This window comes from Pelecanus crispus, chromosome 4 (genome assembly GCF_030463565.1).
Source record: "Pelecanus crispus isolate bPelCri1 chromosome 4, bPelCri1.pri, whole genome shotgun sequence".
In the NCBI taxonomy this organism is placed as follows: domain Eukaryota; kingdom Metazoa; phylum Chordata; class Aves; order Pelecaniformes; family Pelecanidae; genus Pelecanus; species Pelecanus crispus.
In genome coordinates this window covers 53,032,116-53,046,833 of record NC_134646.1, presented here as the reverse complement: position 1 = coordinate 53,046,833, position 14,718 = coordinate 53,032,116, and the positions used below count along the sequence as shown (strand labels likewise).

The 14,718-nt window shown below is 40.1% G+C and overlaps 1 protein-coding gene across 12 annotated transcripts in view; it reads left to right on the top strand.

The window, feature by feature from the left end:
• Positions 1 to 265: 265 nt before the first annotated feature.
• PCM1 (pericentriolar material 1) overlaps positions 266 to 14,718 on the top strand; it is a 46,920-nt gene continuing 32,467 nt past the window's right edge. For 8 of the 12 annotated variants that reach the window (XM_075709673.1, XM_075709674.1, XM_075709677.1 and 5 more), the window contains exons 1-8: positions 266 to 296; positions 4,672 to 4,803; positions 5,409 to 5,654; positions 6,785 to 7,057; positions 7,606 to 7,776; positions 7,951 to 8,067; positions 11,299 to 11,476; positions 14,420 to 14,529. In XM_075709673.1, the coding sequence (XP_075565788.1) occupies positions 4,708 to 4,803; positions 5,409 to 5,654; positions 6,785 to 7,057; positions 7,606 to 7,776; positions 7,951 to 8,067; positions 11,299 to 11,476; positions 14,420 to 14,529 (1,191 nt within the window). In that variant the 5' untranslated portion in view covers positions 266 to 296; positions 4,672 to 4,707. Of the gene's footprint in view, positions 297 to 4,671; positions 4,804 to 5,408; positions 5,655 to 6,784; positions 7,058 to 7,605; positions 7,777 to 7,950; positions 8,068 to 11,298; positions 11,477 to 14,419; positions 14,530 to 14,718 lie in introns of those variants that run through there. The other 4 variants (XM_075709676.1, XM_075709679.1, XM_075709680.1 and 1 more) reach the window with 4 other exon arrangements.

Below are 14,718 nucleotides of genomic sequence, written 5' to 3'. Positions count from 1 at the left end.
CCTCGGGCCAGCAGAGCCCGCGCGCGAATCCTGTCACGGGGCTGGGCGGGGCCCCGGCGGCAGAACTACCGTTCCCAGGAGGCACTGCGCGCCAGGCGGGGAGGCGCCGGCCCGCTCCTCGCGCAGTGCACGCTGGGATCGGGAGTTTCGGCCGCCCCCGGCTGCCGGGGCGGCGGGCAGGGACCCTCTCCCGGCGGCCGCCGCGAAGGGCGGGAAGGGCCGCCCTCCCGTCACGTGGCCCGCGGCGGGCGGTGCTTGCGCAGCGCGGAAGGGCACGGCTGGGCGGAGGTTACTAGGTAACGGTGTGTATCCGTCCGCTGGAGCCCGCCTCCCGCACCGAGCGGCGGCCAAGATGGCGGCGGCGGCGGCCGTTGAGGCAGGGCTGTGAGTGAGCCCCTCCGCCAGCGCTGTTCCGCGGCGTTGAGCGAAGCGAGGCCGCTGCTCTTCTGCGCTGCCGGGAGGTGAAGCGCTCGGCCGGGCAGCCCGGGCCCCGCGCGTAGTGAACGGCGCTGGAGGAGAAACCAGGCCTGGCTAACCCCACCCCCCCCCCCCCCTCCGCCGCGGGGTGAGCCGCCTTCTGCCCCCCTCAGCGCGGCGGGCAGCCCCCCTGCTCTCGCTGGCAGCCGAGCGCGGGGAGGGGGAGGCGGGGGCCGCCGCTGGCGGGGCAGGGCCGCCTGGCGCGGCCTTCGCGCCCCTGGGGGCCCGTGTGGGTGGGCGGCCGGCCGGCCAGGAGAGGCGGCGAGGCTCGCTGCCCGGCGCGGCGGGGAGGGGGGGCCGGGGCCGGCAGGCCCAGCGAAGCCGTGCGGTGCCAGCAAGGTGGGGCGGGTCGCTCCCCGCCGCCCCGGGGACGGGCGCGTTGCCCGCTCCCTAAGGAGGCGCTGGCGGGGCAGCGGCAAGGGCCGCGCTTTCGCCTGAGGCGCTTCGAGCAGAGCCCGCCTACCGCCCCCGCCCCCCCCCAGGCTTTGGCGCCGGGCGGGAGCGGGCTCTCCGCGCGGCTCCTCACCGCCCCCGGCCCGGGCAGAGCCGCCGGGGGATCGCTCGATCTGCGATCTCGTTGGCGGCGACGAGGCCCGCCGGGCCTGGGCTCGGCGCCCTCCGTGGAAGTGGGCCGGGTCGGGACGGCAGCCTGCGAGGCGGCGGGAAGGGCTGAGGTGCGCGGCTCGGCCCCGACCCTGACCCTGCAGGCGGGTGCTGCTGGGCATCCCTCCCTTGGTCCGGGTGTTTGAGTTTGCAGTTCTCTCAGCGCCTTAGCTCGTGTGAGGGCTGTCCAGTGCAACAAGAGAGGACTTGCTCCTATTTGATGATACTGTATGGTTGGCAATACTCCGTGGGCATTCAATGAGTTCATGCTAAATTAATGCTCAGGGAGGAGTGCATGTCTTAAAAAGCTAAACCTGAAGAAATATTTGATCCCGTTTTCAGTCCTTGTGGCTCTATGATGGCTTTTTACAACTTTTTGTTTTAATTTTCAAAAGTTTCTGTGTGCAGGATTAAGTGCTCTTCAGAGCTCTTCCCGTTCACGTGAACGCTATAGGAAAAAAAATGTCAAAACTAACTCCACTGTAGAAAAAAAAGCCTTTTAAAAGATGTATCTTTGGTTTGCTAGCATGTTTTGTAGTGATATATGTACAAAATATGTTCTGACTACAATCTTACATCTTCAGTTACTATTTCTGTAGGAAGTATATTTGAAAGTTGTTTTTTTTTTTTTCCAAGTCCCTAGTAAATGTTGTAAGGTAGTGTGCACATGCTCAAATAGAGCTTTTATACAGATTCTATAACGTGCAAGAAGCTGAGATTGGTAATGGATTGCTGGATGCAGAAGTAATGTAAATGGGAGGATACCAAAGCTTTTATAAGAGGATTTCTTCTGGCAGTAGCTGGTAGAATGAAAAGTAAGAAAAAATACAAATTAGTGAAGTGTGTGGGGGGAGGTGAAAAACACAGCTTTATATGGGAGAGTTTAATCTCCAAGAAAAAAGCTGGCTGAACCTCTTTGTGTTTTTTAACTGAGTTGAGGGGATTAAATATCAGCATAGCTTTGTGATCTTAAGCTTACTTGAATATAACTCATTTGGAAATATCAAAGACTGTAATATGAATGTTTAGGAACTTGCTTTCTGGGAAGGGCACAGTTCTGTTAGGACACTTTAAAATCTGCTCGCTGGAAGTAATCAGATATTGTTATTTTTGAACTCTGTTTGTTAGAGTGCATTGGTATACGCCTAGTGTCCTTGTTCGAGAATATTATTCAGAATATTCCGTCTGTGGCAGTGAACTTACTTCAGAGGTAATCAGAGGCTCCTACAGCAAAGATAGTTGAAGATAGCTTTTGTGAGAGTTTTAAATGAAATAAATGTGAATAGTTAGTTATATACATGAATACTGCCACTTCTTGTTTTTACAGTGGAAGGTAGGGAAAAACTTCTTTTGCTATGGTTTTAGTAGAATTATATAACATGATGATGAGGAAACAGCTTACTGAATTGGACTGTAAACCCAGATGGCCTCTAATCGTGTTGAGATGAACTCATTATGCTTAGTGGTACAGGTCAGGATAGAGTGCCAGTTGAAATGTTGCATCTTGCACATCTACAAAGCTGAACAGTTTATCTGTAACTGAAGAAAGTTCTTACAAAACATAGCTGTTTTCTAAAATAAGCTAAACTGATAACTGCATTTGTTTTGAATGCTTTTCAAATTTGCCTTGACTTGGCAAGAGAGCTTCCCTGTGAACTTTTTATAGGGTGCTTGTGCAAAAAAACCAAAGAAAATGTGAAAGGGTGTTGTGTTCTTATTTTTTAAATAAATCTGACAGTTCACCTGGGTGAAAGTTGCACAGAAGGTGTGTTTTTACAGTTGATCTGTCTGGGTTTCGTTCCTCCTGGTGATGTGGCTTTTATTTGCCTTCATTGAGCCTACAGGTAGTTCTATAGTCATAAGGTTAGCCAGATCAGGGAGCTTATCCAGTTGAGAACTCAACTGTTTTTTTAATTTCAGTTTTGTTTGTGGGCTAGCTAGTTTGTAGACGGTACTCTCTGATTGTATGGCCTAGTGGATGCTTCTGTTGGGACGAAGAAGGGAGCATGAATGAATGTACAAAGACAGTAGGGCACAGATCTGCCAGTTCCCGAAGTAGCAGGCACTTAATTATACTTGTGTTATGGTTCTGATTGTGAGATGTAGAAGCTGAATTACTCCTAACTGTGTTATTGTGACTTAGGTTGGTACGCTGCCGAGTGGAGAGGTGGTTATGGTGTAATAAGCATACCTGATAGATCCGATTTCTGTAATGGTACAGTAATAGGCTGTGTTTGCATAAAAATATTGCTTTGTGCAGGTGCACCTACTGAGAGGGCTGTACGGTGTGATTTTGATTGAATACTATACCTAAGCAAGATAGGTGTACTAATACAGCTTTTAAATTTAGTTCAGGATTAATAATTTTTTTTCTGGAGCTGATAATTTAAAAAAAAAAAAAATCTTAGACACTTCTTAATCTTGAGTTTTAGGTGATTTCTTCACCTGCACTGTGTGAAATCTTGGTATGAAAATTAATAGTAGGTAGTTTGCAGTAAAACATTTAGAAATAAATGGTCCTTTTTGATTTTTTTGTTTTGTTTTGTTTTGTTAAAGCTAGGATCATGTCCTACCATAGCAGTTAAAACTGGCTGGAAAAAGTAATTCTCTGCAAGACTGTTTTTCTTCTACATGTGTAAGGGAACTTCATAGCTGTTATAAAGGGAAAATTTGTAGCTTTGTGCAGTGGAACTGTGCCAGCAGCACTTAGGCTACACAGTTTTTATTGCAGCCTGAGAGTATATACAGTTATGTATTCTTCACCTTTTTGAACAGGCTAATCTAATTTTACTGCTATAAAAGAATACTTTGTTTCTGATCTTTCAGCTTTAACAACTTTTTTATTACTAATGTCAAAACTAGAAGGGAAAATGAAAACTTTAACGTATAGATTGCTTTATACTGCACAGAATGACACTATTTCTAGTGTTTCCTAGCAAAGCTCTAGGAAACCCAAATTACTGTGGTTTTGCTAGAAACTATAATGTAAGTGGCACAGCATTTACTAGTTAAATAACTTAACCTGTAGTAAAGAAAGTAAAAAGCCTTTTATTGAAGGCTATTTTCCGTGTATGGTATCAAGTATCCCCTTCAGTGCTCTGTCAACATCTTAGTATGGAAATAAATGCGAAAGTTTGACGTACTAGGTCTCCAAAGTTACTTATTGTATCGAATAGACATCACCCTGGACTTGAAAGTGCAGGCTTTATGAATCATAAACCAGTCTTTCCAAGCACTGTATAGTGTATTTTTAAGTGAGGCAAATTGAGAGCCTCAAAAAAAAAAATTCTTTACTTTCCAAGAGCAAGGATTGGGGTGGGGGGGAGGGGGGAGGTTAAAAAAAAAAAAAGCCAAACACACAACTACTTGTTTAATTTTTAATGCAAGTATCTGTGTTCTTCTCACTGTTACATTTTTAGTAACATGGTTTAGTAAACAGGGGTTTAGGTTTTCCTAAAACAGCCTTGAGTTTGCATTTTATAATGACTATGGAGTTGTGATCTCAGATTATGACTCTTTAAAATACTCTAAATTTTAAAAATTCTAAATTAAAAAATTCTAAAATATTTTAATACAGCGTGTTTCTTTCAGCTATTTCTTTTAGATTCTTTTTATTGATTGCTTGTCATGGCAACAGGAGGTGGTCCCTTTGAAGAAGGCATGAATGATCAGGACTTACCTAGCTGGAGCAATGAGAGCCTTGATGACCGGCTGAACAACACGGTATAATTAACCTTATCTTTCAGTTGCCATTTTATGCTGTATGTTTAAATTACCAGGTGGATTCTGTTAGTGGCAGGTAACAATGCAAAACCCTAAGCCTTGTCAGTACAGCTTTACAGGTAAGTATCCACAAAACCACTAAAAATAATTGAGGTAGATGCAAGCAAGCAATGAGTGTAGTTCAGAGGTTGTGAAGTCTGTAAATTTATTTATGGGAAGTGTTTGGGGTAAATAAAGTAGCTAGACACAGAAGCATTGTTGGTGTCATGTAAGTGAAAACTCTAATTTCAAAAGTTCTCAACTGCTGAAGAGTTCAGCAAAGAAGAAAAATACAATTTTAGCTTCATTTGAAATTAATTTAATGCATTGTAGGATGAAATGGGTTTAAAATTTCCTGACAAGCCATTTTTAATTTATGCAGTGGAGAAAATTATATTCTGTAATGTGACATTTGCTCTAGGAAACTTAGTGCATATTTTGATACCGCTTTTTATTTTTACTTCTAAAATGGAAGTAAACTCTCTTTCACTGAATTAATACATTTACTTTTCATCTATGTGAATAACAAATGTGGCTTTTTTTAATTCCCTCTCCTTCCCCTTAAGGACTGGGGAAGTCAACAGAAGAAAGCAAACAGATCTTCAGAAAAAAACAAGAAAAAGCTTGGTGGGGAAGCTGAAACAAGGCTTACTAATGATATATCTCCAGAATCCTCACCTGGAATGGGACGACGGAAAACCAGAACTCCTCATAGTTTTCCTCATGCTCGATACATGACACAGATGTCTGTTCCAGAGCAGGCTGAGCTGGAAAGGCTTAAACAAAGAATAAACTTCAGTGATCTGGATCAGGTTGGTGTGAATGCTAGCACCCACTACAAATGTGACTACAAAATTTACTCAGCAATCTCTTAATAATTTGACCGATGAATAAAGAAAGCTTTTATAAGCAGTTAAGATTAAAAAAAAGCTTATAGGCACCATGGGAGCCAAATCAAAATTCTGGTTTTGAACTTTAGAAAATCATGGGAAGTTCAGGACCATGGCTTTCCTATGCTTGACAGTATGCTAGCTGCCTCCACTTTCTTCCTCTCAATCATTAATAAATTCCTGTGTCCTCAAATGAGTATTACTTGTCATACTTGTCTGCCACTTGAAAATATCTGTTACCTTATTTTGAAAGTGTGTTCTTGAAGTGCCAGTTTATGATTCTGAACATTGTTATCCTTGTGGATTAAGCAGAAGAGTAGTGTTAAAAACTGCTTCTCAGTAGAGTGTAGAGAAATGCATAGCATGAATTCTTGAGCCATAACTGCTTCTTTGGGAATATGGCACATTCACCCTTCCCTTGTCCAAAACAATGAAAAGTATGAGGGATTAATTCTTTGGTAACAAGACATAAATTTGTGCCAACAGTTTCAGAATAGAGGCTTGTTAATCTTTGTCAAAGTTTGTTGTTAACTTGTTTGGGTTATGAAGATGCTTTCAAATGCGATTCATTGCTTTGACTTAGAATATGAAGACTGGGCATAACTTCCCAAATGTACGTTACGGCAACAAGTTGCTATTCAGAAGGTTCTAAAGAAAAGCTGAAGTTATGAGGTATCATATTCTGCAAGTGAATATATTGCTCTTTTATTATCGTTAGTCTCTCAAATGTACCTGGAGAAGTAGGGTGCCTTTCACTGTAGTAAAGGTGGAGGACACAGCAAGGATGAGGAACTAGGCTCTGAGGAACTGCAGAACCCTTTTGCTTCTCAGCTGTTGTGGGAGGGTGGGCTTGCTTTCTGAAAACTATATGGCAAAAATCGCCAGCACTGTCTTTAGCTAGCTTTTGGCTAGTCAGTGACTAATAAGGTAACTTTAAAATCAGTCTCATAATACTGCAGAACTGGTAATCCAAGCAGTGAAACTAATCAGTGTTGAGAATATATTGGAGGAAAAAAGTAAAGCAATTGTTCTGTTTTTTTGTTTGTTTATAGAGAAGCATTGGAAGTGATTCTCAAGGCAGGGCAACAGCTGCTAACAACAAACGTCAACTTAATGAAAACAAAAAACCCTTCAACTTCCTGTCACTGCAGATAAACACTAACAAAAGCAAAGATCCTGCCTCAGGTTCCCAAAAAAAGGAAAGTGGGGTATCAGTGCAATGTAAAGAGTTGTTTGGAGCTGCTCTAAGTAAGGATTTCTTGCAAAATTGTCATGTCTCTGCTCAAGAAGATGGAAGGGGAGAACCAGCTATGGATAGTAGCCAGGTATTTACATAGCCTATAAAGTCTACAGAATATTGACTCTTAGGTTTTAATTACCTTGTTACTTTTCAGTGCATCTTTCTAAATTTCTGAAAAGCATAACTGTTAAATCTTTATTGGAAATACTTACCTTCCCACTGTTCTAAAAGGCAACTTGAGGAAAATGTGAAACCAAACTGAATCATGTATTGTTATTTAGAAATCTGCTTATTGGTAACAGAAGCAGTATTAATTTTCATCTTAGAGGTTGGTTCTTTGTTATACAGTCCAGAAAATACTCTCACAGTTTAATGTTTTCGTAAGTTCAATTCTGTTTTAGCCTGTGTTGACAAGAAGGCCTGTGCTTCAGCCTTGCAACTTTGCGCATGCATAAATCTATCCTTATAAAAGCCGTTGACTTTTAACCACTTGCAGAAGTGTGCTTATAGGATTGAAAGTACTAGCATGTCACCCCTTTAATTACTACTTTGCTGTTGCTGTCACTGTGTCTTGTGCATTAAATACGTTAAAGCTGTAGCTGAATGCATTCAGTAATTTCAGTGTCTTTACAGATTGTGAGCAGACTAGTTCAAATTCGCGACTATATTGCTAAGGCCAGCTCCATGCGGGATGATCTTGTAGAGAAAAATGAAAGATCGGCCAATGTTGAGCGTTTATCACACCTTATAGATCACCTTAAAGAGCAGGAGAAATCCTATCTGAAATTTTTGCAAAAGATGCTTGTAAGTTTGAGAACATAATATATTTGTTTCTGCACTGTAAGCTTTTTTAGGAGTTGACCATTGATGTTTTGATGGTGCTACTGGGGGTGTTGGTTTTGTTATGTAGTACCTTCCATAATTCATTTTTACTGCCCCCTTATGTAGCTTTTGATTTATGCCAATGAAATATTTCAGGCTAGAGAAAATGAGGAGGATGATGTTCGGACTATAGATTCAGCTGTGGGATCTGGTTCTGTAGGTGAGAGCACATCGCTAAACATTGATGTGCAGTCTGAGGCTTCAGATACCACGGTAAGCTGCCTTCTAGTAATTAAGGTGCTAGAAATGAAGACTTTGTTTTGTTTTTGTCATGATTGTTGTGATAGTGTTGTAATCTGCAGTTCAATTAAAAATAGTAAATCCCCAAACACTCTGTTCAGGAGGTGTTCGTGCACGTGTGGATTTTTTTTTTTTTTAAATATGGGGAAAAAAGATTATCCTGTCACAACAACAATGTATCTTGATTAGTTTTTTAAAATATTTAGTCTTTCTTCAAGGTAGAGTGAAGGGTTAAATGTTTACTTTGGCAGAGCATGCACTGGATTGATGTAGGAAGGAATAGTTTTGTATACAATTTTTCATCTGTAAGTTTGTTTCTGTTAGTGGGAAAAACTTGCTGGTGTTGGGTGAGGAGAGGGTTAGAAATAAGTCATTAGTGGGCCATTGACAAAGCATATTTCTAGTAATATGATGGAAGTATTGACCTAACAGAATTTTCTCTCCTTTTTTGGAGAGTTGAGCACCTTTTAGAAAATGTGTTCTGAATTTGGTTCTGATACACTGAGGAAAAGTACTAGAGAGCTGATACTCTTTTAGCCAGTTAGTACTCTGAATGTTCTCCAGATGAGGAGAATTTACATGCTTGGAAGTAAAACAGCAGTTAAAACATTAAGAAGTTTTTGTAATTATTTTTAGCTTTGTAAGAACTCTTTCTATCCCTGTAAAGAAATAAAATGATAGACACAGAAGATGTACATTTAATTTAAAAAAACTTGAAAAATGCAGAAAAAGACCAGTACAGTTTTTAAGAAGTGTGCATGTAAACTTCTGTTTTTCTTCATCTTTACAAAATGGGGATTAGTTTTATGTTTGGCTCTTCATTTTGCATCTAATTTCTCCTTACATGCAGCTTGAATATATTACATGCATACTTCTAGTCGTATCAGGTTGATTGCTGTATGGAGCCTTATTGTTATGAAAATTCTAAGAATTACTAAAAATGTCTTTGCTCTTTAATAGATTTTATTTGATATGAGTTTTCATTATTTGACAAGATACAAGTGGGTAGATTTGTAACTTAAAAATGCATGCTAAGTTGGAGCACGTGTTCAAAATCTAACATACTAAACTATTTAATAAAGGAGGTATCTTTTAGTTTGAGCATTCGGCCCCGCATTGAGGACAAACTAGGGAATTCGGCTTCACAAGAACAGGTTACAGACATTGATGTTACAGCAAGCCCTAAAGGGAAAAGTGACAGAGCTGCTCTGAATGACAGGGAAATCTGGCATTGTAGGATTAATAGCCAAGAACGTGGATTGCCTTCAAAGGTACACTTAAAAATATTATTTTAGCCTCAAATAAATAGGGCTTATACATGCTGATCTTTTTTTTTTTTTCCCTCCTTTCTCTTGTTACTGCTTCAAATGTATTTGTTACTTACAGTGAATGTTCCCATTTGGCCTGCTTATCTGTATTCAGCTGTCTTTTCATTGAATGAAACTTCTTTGCCTAGAGGGTTTTTTTTTTCCCCTTTAAATAGAGGTGTTTGACAAGTTTCTCTTCTGAAATGTCAACATTGATAGAGAAAGTACTACATGTAACTGTACAGCAGGTGTTCCAGTTTTATGTAGATGATCATTCCAGTTTTGCTCTTCTCTTTCTGGGAAAACATTGTAAATGTGACTTTCACATACTTGTCATGTTTACACCAATAGTCTGCCAATGCAAATTTAAGCTAGTACCATAAAGAGAAAATAAATTAGAGAATAATTAGCCTTAACTTGTTCGACAAATGCTTTTGTATAGCTATTTATATAAATATTTGGTTGGAAGGGGGAGGACTAAGGGGCTTGGAGTCTAAAACTTCTTTTGTTACCTGTTACCAGCTTTTCTGTGGCTTTGTCTCTTGCTCTGATTTTAAAAACAAAGTCTTAAGTTTGGGGTTTTCTTTTCTGTGAAATGAAAAGCTTAAATGTTTTGTCAAGCTTATTAGTCTAAATGTAGAACTAAGCTTGACAAATTTATGTGATTGTAATGAACTTAAGCAAATCTGGTACTTTATCTAAATCTTGGATTATTTAACAGGTGAGCAAGACTGAGACGCATTCCTTTTTTCCCTTTCTTCCCCCATTGCTTCCTGTGTTGATTTCATTGTGTACTCTATTTTGCCTCTACTCTGCTTTTAATATACAAGATGAAAATTTAACAGGAATGATCAGTGCCAGTTGCAGTGTGTGCTTTAGTGATGCTTCTTTTGAGAAGCTTAGAATTCTGGATGTGTTCTCCTTTCTCTGCTGGAAAGTTGAGCATTCCCTGATACCTAGAACTACTTAATAATATGCCTGCTTCTATTCTGACATTTGTTTTGGAATTTTTGGAGTGAGAGAATTTTGTACTTCAGGAACTCGGCACTATGTGGAGAGAAGATGATGCTTTTAAGTTAGTAATGTTCTTTTCAAATATTTGTCAACTCCTAACAAAAAGGAGCCAAGTTTTTCCATGGTTTCATCTGCATAGTGTAATAATCCAACTTCAAACAGGATCAGGATCTCAACTGTGGATGTCTCATTAAAATACTTAATTTGCTGACAATCCTTCAGTAAAAGTGTTGAGGCAAATCTCCAGCTTTTCATTAGGATAGGATGAGGAAAAGAACTTAGTTTTAATACATTTTAACTGCCCAGCGTGCTTTCATTCCTTCAGGTCTGTTTCCATGTGTTTGAAAATATGGTATAGAGGGGGTTCTGTGTGTGTTTTTGTTTTGAAATTGGTTTACCTAAATCTGATCTATTCTAGTATCTATGGCGTAAATATAGCATACAAAACTAAACACATTATAGGTTAGAGAATACCTGCCCAAAACGTTCTGCTGAGATTTTAGGCCAGTAACTCAACCTAGATCTTGTATTATATGTAGTGCCATGACACTATGCCTTACTTGCTTAGCCCTCTTTTATGATTCAAGAGACAGAGGGATGCTTGGGTTAGTCTTTGGGATGCATTAGGGTGGTTGACTGGATTTCTAAAGAAAACTTAACCCCCAGGAGTGGTAAGCATGTCTTGGTGGTACAGGCTTCTCCCTATTGGATGTCTAAAATTTTTAGACTGAAAAGAACTACTGGAAGGGTGAAGCCTCATTTTCACCTTTTTACACTAACCAGGCTGTTTGATTCTATTGAAGTCCTGCTTGTTTTGACACTTCTGTCACTTGTACTCAGCAAATAAATTGTCATGATTATGGTAATGTTCTGTATCTTTCAGGCTAGAGATCCTCAACAGGAAGCTAAAGAGGAGTTGGAGAACTTGAAGAAGCAGCATGATTTATTGAAAAGGATGCTACAACAGCAGGAGCAATTGAAGGCTCTTCAAGGAAGACAGGCAGCTCTTCTTGCTTTGCAGCATAAAGCAGAGCAAGCAATTGCTGTCATGGATGATTCTGGTATGTGGAATGATGGTATCTTTGATAGCATGTTAGCGTGCTGATTGAATGATTAAAGCTGGAATTGTGGAATACACATTAAAAAGTCCTTTTTTTTTTATAATGCACTTTTGAAAAAATTTACTGCAAGGCTTCTATTTCTGAAAAGAGTTGACAATGTAACATTGTAAAATGACATGGCAGTTAAAAACCACACAGCTGATTTCTGTGGTTTACTTGTAAAATCCTAAAAGTGTGGGTTTTTCTCCTAAGAGTTGGTCTACTGCGTCAGATTAGGAGTCTGCCTCTCCTCTTCATCATTGTACCAGGTCTTTGAAGGAAAGAATTGCACTGGGAGATAGTGTTCTCTCCCTTTCTGCATCCTTCTGGCTACAGGCAGTTGGTAGTTTGAGTTTTTGTTTGCTTTTTCGTGGGGGTTTTTTTTTTTGGTGGCTGGTTGCTTGACAGTTTAATAGCCATTGGTAGCCGAATGGTTTATCCAATAAAAGAAAGGAGGAAGTTGCTAAAGCAGTTACATAAGTAAATAGGAAACTAGAACTCTGAAATTCTATGGCATGTAAATTGGGGGCATGGTTCTGATAATATAGTACCACCATTATGTTAGAACCTTCTGTTTAAAAGCATTCCTCTGATTTGTTTTCATATATTCCCAACTTTTCAAAAAATATGTTTGGGACAAAGACTTCTTTTTGGTATCTGCTTAAAGGTTGTCAGCAGAGTTGTTTTCTCAAGAGCTCAATCTTAAAAGGGTGACAGTTGTCCTTGATTTCTGCATTATTGACATGTGAATTATCTTTTGTTGGAAACTCATCCTGCCCCCACCCCTCCCTAAACCCTGTTCAGTTTTCCTTGGAAATGGGGTACAGTTATGTGTGCAGTCATAGGGAATGACATTTTTGCACTGAGAAGTTCAGGTTCAATCTGTGTTACTGTTCCATGACTCTTCCCCATAATAAGCCATTACGCTTGATTAGAGAATATATGGGATAGTAGTTCTTACTACAGTTAGTTTTTGTATTTAAAATAGCTTAATTTGTAGAAATACAAGCATTGGTTTCTACATGTTACAAAAAGTCTCTCTTCAAGGTTCTTTGCTCTGATGAGCTCCTCTTCTTGCTTTTTCTCCTGTCCTTGATTTGATAGGTGCCCTGGTTTCGGCTGGGATAGAGTTAATTTTCTTCCTAGTAGCAGGCATAGTGCTGTGTTTTGGATTTAGTAGAAGAATGTTGATAACATGCTGATGTTTTTAGTTGTTGCTGAGTACTGCTTATGCTAGTCAAGGACTTTGCAGCTTCCCATGCTCTGCCAGGTGCACAAGAAACTGGGAGGGGCCACAGCCAGAATAGTTGATCCAAACTGACCAAAGGGCTATTCCATACCATATGACGTCATGCTCAGTATAGAAACTGGGGGAGGTTGGCCGGGGAGCAGCGATCGCTGCTCGGGAACTGTCTGGGTATCGGTCGGCGGGTGGTGAGCAATTGCATTGTGCATCACTTGCTTTGTATATTGTTGTTATTATTATTATCATTATTATATTGTTATTATTATCATTATTATATTGTTATTATTATCATTACTATTTTACTTTATTTCCATTATTAAACTGTTCTTATCTCAACCCAGGAGTGTTTCTCACTCTTACTCCTCCAATTCTCTCCCCCATCCCATCGGGGTAGGGGGAGTGAGCGAGCGGCTGTGTGGTGCTTAGTTGCTGGCTGGTGCTAAACCACGACAATAGGCTATAGGAGAGAAGGTGGAACTAGTTAAAAAACCCCTAGATTTTAGTGCAGGAATTGAAGCAGGGAAGTTGGTAGGCAAAGAGCTTTTAGAAAGCTGCCACAGGAGCAAGAGAAGCAAGTGCCTTCGAAAGGTGTTTCCTTGTTTCTTAAATGGTTTTCAGTAATTGCTTTTCTCCTGTCTGTTCCACAGCAGTAGACCTGTGATGGAATCTGCTTTCTCTTCTTTCCTCAAATATACAAAACTCCATCTTGATGAAGAGTGGGTAGACGAAATGGGTAGAAGATAGGTTTACTTATGATAGATTAGAACTTCATTTTTTTTAATTCTTCGCTGGTGTTTCTATGTTTTGCATTTCCACTTATGTGACTCTTAACAGTTTTCTACTGCTGTTTGTGTTGACTTATTTAAAGATGTGGCATATGTCAGAACTGTAGGGTAGGAAATGTAAAGATTCAGATTCAACATAGGGCAAAATAAATGTTTTTAAATTTGAAAATAGTAAAACTTTATTGTGCAGGTGACAAAGTAATGATCTAGGGGGGAAATAAATAGTATTTGTGCTTGATTTTTCCTTATGAGGTGTTAGTTCATACTTGGGGAAAAAGGAAGTTAATCTGGATCTCTCAACTGCCAGTTCCATATCTAAGCACTGTTTTAATCTGAACTTTCAGGGGGGGGAAAAAAGCTTTATTTTTAACCTATGCCACTTGTAAAGCTTTTTGAAGGACAAACCCCAAGACTCTACAGCTCTAAAGATTACAACTTACACCAAGATGAAGGCTTGGTGTCCTGTTAATTTATTGTTTTAAGGAAGTAAAATTATATGTGCTGTTCTTAGTTTGGCTGTACTAAGTAATAAAAAGTTTGTTTCTAACAAGCAAAATGTTTCAATCAACCCTAGAGAACTTGGTTGTTTTCATTTTGCTCTGACCTTTTTAGCAAAAAACAGAACAGACTTATAAAGTCCTTTTGTATGGTTCTTCACAAAGGAGCTGTGAGCTGGCTTGTTAGTATTTCTGTGATGGAAGTAATCTTTCAAGAGTAAAGTTGGTGGGAAGGACACAACATTAAAAATAATTGCAGTATTTTAAGAGATGCAGTATATTGATGTTCCTGTTAAACCAAATATTTTCATCAAATAGCCTTTATTTCATAGCTATGGAAAAGTATTTACATTTTTTACTCCTTCTGCATGCCCAGTTGTCACAGAGACTACAGGTAGCGTTTCAGGAGTAAGCCTTACATCAGAACTGAATGAAGAATTGAATGACTTAATTCAGCGCTTTCACAACCAACTTCATGATTCTCAGGTCAGTCCTTGGATTGCACTGTATAAGTTTTGCCCGTGTCTATTTTTCTTATTCTGTTGAACAGTGCAGTTAAATGTTCGTTTTGCTTATTTGTGTGTATTTGCTAGTGGAGTGATTAGGGTTCCCACAAACTTGAAAGCTCAGCATCTTTGTGTTCTTAAGAGTTGTTAGGTGACTGATCTGTGCTTT